At 42.1% G+C, this 9747-nt stretch overlaps 1 protein-coding gene across 1 annotated transcript in view; it reads left to right on the top strand.

Annotated features, from left to right (window-relative positions):
- Positions 1–2386: 2386 nt before the first annotated feature.
- Positions 2387–9747, top strand: part of ITK (IL2 inducible T cell kinase) — a 45050-nt gene continuing 37689 nt past the window's right edge. Inside the window, exon 1 of the mRNA XM_050961294.1 lies at positions 2387–2591. Within this exon, the coding sequence (XP_050817251.1) occupies positions 2454–2591 (138 nt within the window). The 5' untranslated portion in view covers positions 2387–2453. The remainder of the gene's footprint in view (positions 2592–9747) is intronic.

Genomic DNA, 9747 nt, shown 5'->3' with positions numbered 1-9747 from the left:
CTCAACTGCTTTTTTTTTCAGCTTCTCACTTCTTTGCCTCATCTCATGCCATCCCTTATGCATGACCTTATCTGCCAGGCCTCTACTCTATCCACATTTAAGTCCCTCTTGAAGACCCATTTCGGCCATGCTGTCAACACTGAATCTAGCTGTCCCATACAGTAATTTTTAAAGGGATATATGATTTCTGCTTCCTGCTAATCTCTCTCTGCTGTTAAATTATGGAGCTCTTCATGGCATAGGATGTTCCTACTTGCCTTTTCGTACAGCATCTAGCACACAGTGGCCATGACCATAAATAAATTAGAAATAACACTAACAAGTAAGTAATCATAGCTAGCCATGTTATGTCATATGAAGACATGAGGCCTGACTCTGATCTCATTTACACCAGTGTAACTCAGGAGACATTCCAGTGAGGTTATTGGAGCTAAAACTCACAAGAGATCAGAACCAGGCTCAAAGTCACTAATCGTTAACAAGTGGTCATAACAAATCCTAATTCTTTTAATTGTCCTTTTTTTTATTCCCTAGCAACATACTTCTATAGTGGTTATTATAGTACCCTAATGTCTACATTTTTCCCTCCTGCCTGCATGACCAATAATCCTTGGGGGTCCATTTCAGACTCTACCCTTCACGTGTGTGTATGATAAATGATGTGCACCCATATATGTGCATATACTCTGCAGGCACAAACACTAAAATAAGTGAATAGTTTGAACCCTTGCCTTTGCACAAGTGTTACAGCTCTGAAACACTCATGCAGGTATTTGCACCTATAAAGCATGTGTGCCTGTATCTGAGATGCGCTGCTTTGCAGATCAAACTGAAAATTTGGCCCATGATTTCTGTTTTCATCTCCAGATGAGGAATTCCCCTTTACATCGATGATGATTCTGTGCATTCGTTAAACAGCATTGCCTCTGGAGTTTGCAGACAGCCTAAAAGGATAGATCAAAGAAAGCTATGGACTGTCCCCATTCAGCTCAATTTGGCGTTAACTCTGTAATCTAGTGGTGCCATTTAAAAAGTCAGCATTACTAAAATGATCTGCCATGGAATAATGATCAGAAACACCCAGCAGAGTGCTTACCCCACAGTCCTAATTCAGAGACAGAGTAAAATTCCAGGGCAGAGTAAAATTAATTGCAATTAATATCAAATAAAACAATGAATGCTGTACTGATTGTATTAGTCACTTTCAGATTACTGTAATAAAAAGCTCCACTTTTTTTTTAATTCACCTGAAATTGCCACAGATTTTCCAGTCCAGCCCCAGTGGAGCGTTACAGTAATGAGCAGCTCTTGGTACAGTATTTTGGTTTACCTTGCCACAGATTACATGGGACTCGATTGCACCTAGAGCATGCAGCATATATATTCTGCCTAAACTTTCTTGGAACATTCAGCAGCAGATTAACTGCCTTCCACCAGGTCACATCTGGAACATTCAGCAATCGGTAAGTGGTTAAGCCATTTCAACGCCCCGTGCCTCAGTTTTCCCCAAAGCACTTTGAGATCTATGGATGAAAAGCACTCTGTGTTATTATTATTAGTAATCATCCATGATAATATTTCCTTTTTACAGCAGCCCAACATATAGAATGAGTGGAACTTCATTTATACAGCATGGTTTAATAGCTGGGATCTGCAAGTCCCTTCTGCTCACATGCCAGAGGCTTTGTAGTTTCATACAGAATGTCTTTGAAATACTTCAAATGTGTAGGCATCAAGCACTGTGCATGAGGTAACAGACAGGCTGTAAGCGGGGCAGTCCTGATGGGGGCAGGGCCTGGAACAACCCCGCCTCTCTGGCCCAGGCCCCACCCCTTTCACCAAGACTCCACCCCTCCTCAATCCCACCAAGTGCCCAGAGCGCGAGGACCGGTGTGGTTGCCCTGGTAGGTCCATTGGACCGGACGGCTCTGGCTGTAAGTAGCACAGACCGCTCCATCCATCTGGATCAGGAACGTGGATGTGTGAAATACTCCCAATGTCACAGAGAAGATGCTGTTTCAGTCTAAACCAATTTACCCTAAGCAGGTACCACTGTCTATACTAAGTGAGGCCAAGTAGACCAGGTATCTAATCATGCCCCATCTTTTTATTGATCCCTGATCCTTAAAGATCACGTTTGTCAAGCGTGCCCATCAGATATTTATTTTTTTCCACAACATTCACTTTAGACTATCTGTCAGCATGTGCTGCTCACTGATGGCTTTGGAGAGGATGTGGTTGTGGCTTTGACAGAAAGGAAGCTTTACAACGCTGCCTAGATGACAGATGGAAAGATAAGGCCTGAAGCACCTACGCTGCCTTTCGAACACCTTTTTTTGTGAAAAAATCAACTACCCTCCTTCTTGTTACTCTTTCCTGGACTTGTGCTGGGTGTGCGGCAGGTCTGGGACCGGTGTACTGGGTCCTGGAAGAGAACAGTGCCCTGCCGAACAATGAATAATTGTGTTCTCCTGGAAGAGCAGCTGATCAAAAAATCCCAGCAGAAGAGAAGGACCTCTCCCTCCAACTTTAAAGTGCGCTTCTTTGTTTTAACCAAATCCAAGCTCGCTTACTTTGAGCATCGCCATGGGGTACGTGAGCCATTTTCTCTCTCATTTTAGACTGCGTCTGAGTAAGAGTGTTGAAAGGAAGGGGGAAACTGCATGTGTTGTTAAATCCCATTAACCCAGTACTTCTGGTCCTGTTACAGCAATGTCTACTCAAACCAGCTACTAGCTGAGGGCCCAACACTGCATTCCTTGTCTATCCAAAACTTCCACATCGGTCACTGGTGGTTTGGTGTGTAGAAGGAATGGAGGCTCAAACCTGGTTTTATCAAAGAAATCTACAGAAATCTGACCTAACTGCCATCATACAAGATGTCTAACAGATGCTATACTGGGCAATTCAGTTAGATACTGCTGTTGGTGGGTGGCGTATTCTGATCAAGGTTATAAAATCGGATAAAAGTGATTCATGCTATACATTTCAATTTCATTCGGAAAATAAGAAAAAACCCTTTTTTCACTGACTATTCATATTCAGCAAAAGGTTGATTCTCTATGAGGAGACCATTCTAGTGCTTGTTCATGAAATCTCTCACTGTCAGGTTCTAACAGGTTCTTTTGTTTTAGGGAGTAGGCTTTAAGAAGGGATATGATACTCTCGAACTAAGCACACTTCCCTCTGTCTGTCTAGACCTGATTTGTTAAATAGAACTATGAAAAGAATTAGAACTAATGTGCATTAGTGACCTTTATGAGTGCTTTTATCAAAGCAAAAAGCCCACTCCTTCTCTTTAGTACATACAAGGGTATACGATGGGCTCCTTCATCTGCTATTTGTAACCATATTCAATTTGTTTGCCATGGTCATTAAACATGGATACCAATATGTTACTTTACATTACAGTTAACATTTATTGCTGCTTATAAGTGTCGTTTCTCTCCAGTTTGCAGGACCATATTTCTTTTGAATTTGTAAGAATATGTTAAGGCAACATATTATGCAGGTGTTTTTAAAAATACAATATTTAAATTATAAAAAACCATTATTGCTGTTTAAGATATATATTTCAGTTTGTCTGAGACTATCTGTGCTGTGGTCCAAATGTTGTCATTTGAAGAGTTAGGATGTTATTATAACTACTTAGCATGGTGAGACCAGATACAATTTTCACATGTGTCTAAGTGATTTAGGAGCATCAGTCTCTCTGGGTCTGATTTTCAAAAGCATTTAGTTGCCTAAAGATGCAGATAGGTGATTTTCAAAATTCCCCTACATGCCTTCCATTAAAAGGCACCTAACCTGGTTTGACACTTGAAAATTCCATTAGGCATCTATCTGCATCTTTAGACACCTAAATGCCTTTGAAAATCAGACCCATTGACTTTCAGTAGGACAAAAGCGTAGTCACTGAAGTGCTTTTGAAAATTTTACCCCCTGGCATCCAAAACTCTGATGAGGCAAGAATGGGACAACGTACAGGGTCCCTTACAATAAACATATTGAAGCAAAATTTTCAAATATATGTCTTGTTTACAAAAATCTGAGTATATCAAGATAACTACAGCATATTTGGCATGAAGAGCTGAGGTACTTACCTTACCTCAAATTTAAATATACTAAACCTGATCTTCAGTGGGTGTAACTCGACATAGTTCCATTCAAGTCAATAATATTATCTCTGAAGTCAGTGGAGCGATGCTGAGTTAGACCAGCTGAGGAGTTGGCCTTGTCTATCACTAGATTTATCTGCTGAGGCATGTATATACAATATGCACATGACTATTCATATATACATCTATGTACATATCGATAAATGTAGGGCCTGATGCTCCACTGTGTTACACTGGTTTTGTGCCAGTGTAAACCATCATATCAGGTCCATTCTGTTAATAAAACCCCTTGGTGCAAAATGGACAAGAAGTTAGTGCAAATAAGGACTAATAGCTCTGAAGATTGAAATCCTCTGCTTATCTACCACAGAGCAGATAATCCTGTACAGGCTTCAGCATTGCCCCGCGGCCTCCATTCCAGAGAGACTAGTTCTAGGGCTGAAGCCTAAGCTACGCACCCTTTCAGCCTTCACTTGTCTGTTCAGTCTTCCAAGGACTAGACTGACAGCACCAATTCCTTTCATAGGCAGTGAGCCAATTTAGAATTAAAATACCTGCCTGACATAATGGTTTACCAAACGTCTGAAATCAATGAACAGATGCCTCAATGTGAGGGTCTCTTCAGATACTCACTGTAATCCTTTGGCAATGAATATGAAGAGAGATTTTTCTAGAATGTCTCTACAAGCGTGACTGTGTTTGTTTACTCCTCTCTTTGGGCTCAACACTGAAAGGTACTGTGCATCCTGGTCCCAATCCAGCCAGGAATAAGCACATGCTTAACCTCAAGCAAAGCACTTAAGCACATATTTAACTTTAAGCACATAAATAGTCCCACAGATTTCAATGGGACTGCGTACACTTACTGTTAAGCATGCCCTTAAATGTTTTGCTGAGCTGAGACCACAGCAACCAGCCCCTAGCAGTATCAAGCCCCTTTTTGTGACTATGATGCTCACAAATATAAAAGGACATTGAGCAAAGTTGTGACAGTTAAAGGGACAAAAGTAACTATATCAAGGAAATATTCAGGGAGAAGTCAGCAGTATCCAATGTTATGGGCACCACAAAGGCAATTTTTAAAAATAATTGTAATGACTTTTTCTATTATAAGACAACATTCCAGAGACAGAAAGCTCTATTCTCCCCTTGCTTGGCGTGCGCAATTGCCATCAATGCTAATGGAAGATATTTACATATATCAGCCGGAGAATGAACCCCAAAATAACTTGCAACAATAAGAAGCTGTGTTTTCTGAAATTGGTTATACAGTGCACAATGCATGGCTGTCTTTGCATAAAGCAGAGCCCTGATAATAGATGCATGAAGTCCATCACAAGCTCTCTTATTATAGTACGCAAATCACTTCTAAAGGCAAATTTTTTTGTTGCTAAGGGCCAATCCTACAACTACTTATGCACGTCAGTAGCTGTACAGATGGGAGTAGTCCTATTGCATGCATTGTAACAACTTCTGTGAGTTAGGTTACTCGTGTTAGGGACCAATCCTGCAAACACATGTAAGTAACTTTATTCCTAACAAGTCTGATGAGACTACTCCATGGTAAAAGTTACTCACGTGAGCAAATGTTTGCATGGCTGGGCCCTAGGTCTGCATTATTGAGAGGGAAGCAAACAAGTGAATCCCTTGAGAAATTTTCCCTTAAGGTCAGATTTTCAAAGGTATTTAGGGGCTTGTAGACATGGACTAGAGTGGGATTTTCAAAAGCATCTAAGCAGATTAGGCACCTGTCTAGAGCATAGGTGCTGGACCTACGGTGCAGGGGGTGCTGCTGCACCCCCTGGCTTGAAGTGATTACCATTAAACACAGGGTTTACAGTTTGGTTTAATGGCTTTCAGCCCCCCACTATACTAACTGTTCCAGCACCCCCGGTCTAGAGGCAGATAGAGCAGAAGGATGGTGCAGTAGTTGGAGCACAAGCCTGGGACCCAGAAGACATGGCCGTAAGTCCCTGCTGTGCCACAGACTCCCTGTGTGACCTCGGATGAGTTGCTCTGTGCCTCAGTTTCCCAGATGTAAAAATGGGGACACGAGCACTGCCTCCCAGGAATGTTCCAACAAACAATGTCCATGTAGCAAGCACTCATGGAAGAACCTGGATCTCTGCCTCATTTGCTGATGCCTTGCTGGTAGAATTGTAGGACTGGAAGGGACTCTGGGAGGTCATCTTATCCAGTCGCCTGCACTTATCTAGACCATCCCTGACAGATGTTTGTCTAACCTGTTCTAAAAACTCCATTGATAGAGATTCCACAACCTCCCTAGGCAATTTATTCCAGTGCTTAACCACCCTGACAGGTAGGAAGTTTTTCCTAATGTCCAACCTCAGCCACCCTTGCTGCAATTTACACCCATTGCTTCTTGTCCTATCTTCAGAGGTTAAAGAGAACAATATTTCTGCCTCCTTATAAGAACCTTTTATGTACTTGAAAACTGGTATCATCACATTCCCTCTCGGTCTTCTCTTTTCCAGACTAAACAAATCCAGTTTTTTCCATCTTCTCTCATAGTTCATGTTTTCTAGACCCTTAATCATTTTCGTTGCTCTTCTCTGAACTTTCTCCAATTTCTCCACCTTGTTCCTGAAATGTGACGCCCAGAACTGGATGAATACTCCAGTTGAGGCCTTATAAGCACGAAGTCAAGCAGAAGAATTACACCTTTACCTCAATATAACACTGTTCTCGGGAGCCCAAAAATCTTACCTTGTTATAGGTGAAACCATGTTATATCGAACTAGCTTTGATCCACCGGAGTGCGCAGCCCTATCCCCCCGGAGCACTGCTTTACTGTGTTATAGCCGAATTCGTGTTATATCGGGTTACGTTATATCGGGGTAGAGGTGTACTTCTAGCATTTTGCTTACAACACTCCTGCTAATCCATCCCAGAATAATGTTTGCTTTTTTTTTTTTGCAGTAGTGTTACACAGTTGATTCATATTTAGCTTGCGGTCTACAATGACCCCCAGATCCCTTTCTGCCATACTCCTTCCTAGGCAGTCATTGCCCAGTTTGTATGTGTGCAACTGATTGTTCCTCCCTAAGTGGGGTACTGTGCATTTGTCCTTTATTGAATTTCATCCTAGAATCATAGAACTGAAAGAGACCTCAAGATGCCATCTAGTCCAGTCCCTGCACTCAAGGCAGAATTACATAATAACTAGACAGGGGTTCCCAAACTTGGTTTACGGCTTGTTCAGGGTAAGCCCTGGTGGGCCGCAAGATGCTTTGTTTACCTGAGTGTCCGCAGGTATGGCCACTCGCAGCTCCCAGCAGCCACAATTTGCTCTTCCTGGCCAATGGGAGCTGCGGGAAGCAGTGCAGCCTGCCAGGGACTTGCCCTGAACAAGCCGTGAACCAAGTTTGGGAACCCCTGAACTAGGTCATTCCTGACAGATTTGTCTAACCTGTTCTTAAAAACCTTCAGTGACAGGAGATTCCACAATCTCCTATTCTACCACCTGTTCCCAGTCAACAAATCTCCATGTATTTACAGGAACTTGTGCTTTCATAACAGTTTGTATTTGCCATGGACGAGATCAGAGATAATGTGGACATCAGTAAGAGGAGCTGAACAATGTTTTATCAGGCGTTAGATAGAAACATGAATCCATACCAGGTCATCAGTTTTTAAGAAGAGGGCATGATCTGACCCAGGCAAAAATGTGAAGATGAATGGTTATTTTATGAAGTAGCTATCAAATGGACAAAGCACCCTTATATTAGAAACAAAAGTATGAGAATGGGGAAAGCGGCTGTTTCTATGGCATAAAGCCTGCCTTTGCATTGGATTGCTTACTTTCAATGTCAAAAAGCCAACATACCTTTGCAAGGGAGGTTATGGGTCTGGTTCACTGCTGCATTAGTCCTGTTTTAGGCCTGCGTAACTCCAAATCTGATTGAGACCATTGCAAAACTGGAGTAACGCAGCGGTGAATCAGCCCATTGTTTGCTAAGTGCGCAGAGTTGCAGGCTCAGATCTGGTGTAAATCAGCAGAACTCTGTTGACTTCCCTGGCCCCTTTAAAAAAAATATCGTAGTTCGTCCTGATTTATATTACTTCAGTGGAGCTCTGCTGGTTTGTGCCAGCCGAGGGTCTGGCGCACAGGATTTAAACTAAAAAAACCCGCCTTTTCTGTAATGGGGATGCTTACCAGCAAGCCGACCACATTAATCCTCAGTGAAAATTTCAGCAAGTAACTACGCAACGGTGGGAGATCTTTAGATGGAATTTGTTTTGATTAAAGACTTCATTGTCCCCTGAGAAATGACATTTAACATTGGAAGGAAAATTGCACAAAGGTCTAGTTTATAGAGACGAGCCCAATGAAACATATATCATAGCACAATAGGGCTCTGATCCTGTGGGGCCTGAAGGTGCTGCTGTAACTCATTTTTGCTCTGATAGTTATTTATTATTATTCCAAAGGGCGTTTTCTAATCTGCATTCAGATTAAACGTTTCAATTCTGATAGAGGATGCTACCCTGATTCAATGTCTTCATTGAGCTCAGCAAACAGCGTGTGTGCGTCTTTCCTAAGGGAGAACTGCTCCTGCTCCCTCCACTCCCAGGGTGGGTATTTCATGGTGTGGTGCACTAAAGTAATTCTCTGCAGATTCCTGGAGGGACAAGCTAGCAAAGGGCGGCTAGTACCCTGCCACCCTGCTCCACAACCACAGAGCCCAGTGTCTGCAGAGCAATTGCAGAGAGGCGTCCAATAGTCTGTGGGGAGCAGAGATAAAGCAGCAGAGGCAATGCTCCCCTTTTCTTCCCCAATTGCCCAGCTCCATGTACCCAACCCTGCCACTTACACCAGGGGATGGGATCTGGTGCCAAGGGATGTTGATACATTGACACGCGCTGTACGGTTTGAAGCACTCTGTGTACAGAATACCTCCAAGTCCCACACACATCAGAATACAAAACAGAACAGTAAAGAAAAAATGAAGGATGCTGTCGTTCAAGCAGAAAAGCAGAGGACAAAATAGCAGCTAAGACAATTGATCCCAACGTTAAGTAGAACTATTGAAGATCCAATAACAAATTTATTGAAAGTTCTGCTATACGGAATATTTCCTATGACAGATTATATGTCTCAGCACTGGCACACACTGTCCATGTTACTATCTTTTCACGTGTCAAGTAAATAGCCATATAAGAGTATTAAAAAGCTAAATGTATCACGCAAATCAAAGCATAGGCACAATAACCCAGAGTCTCATGCAAAATCTCAGTAACATCTCTGATATGTCTTCCATCCTCCTCTGAAGCATTTGTACTGGCCACTGTCAGAAACAGGATACTAAACTATCAGATCTGATCAAACAATCCCTACATGCCTCATAAAAAAACGTTGTTTCCAAGACACTGCAAAATATTTAATCCAGGGCAAATATAATCTGTCAGCGACATCGGTCCAGCTTTCAGCACTTCTTAATTCCCTAATAATAATATAATGAAAACCCTGCATGTAGCGGTGCTACTAGATGGAAAGTAACCACATAAATGGAATATTCAAGGATATAAATTTCATCCAAAACTCTCAGTGATAAAATGTATTGACAGGATTGTTGTCATTGAAGTCACTGCGGTTTTTAATAATTAT

Source organism: Gopherus flavomarginatus, chromosome 7 (genome assembly GCF_025201925.1).
Source record: "Gopherus flavomarginatus isolate rGopFla2 chromosome 7, rGopFla2.mat.asm, whole genome shotgun sequence".
NCBI classification, from domain to species: Eukaryota; Metazoa; Chordata; order Testudines; family Testudinidae; genus Gopherus; species Gopherus flavomarginatus.
This window is presented reverse-complemented; position numbering and strand designations above follow the sequence as displayed.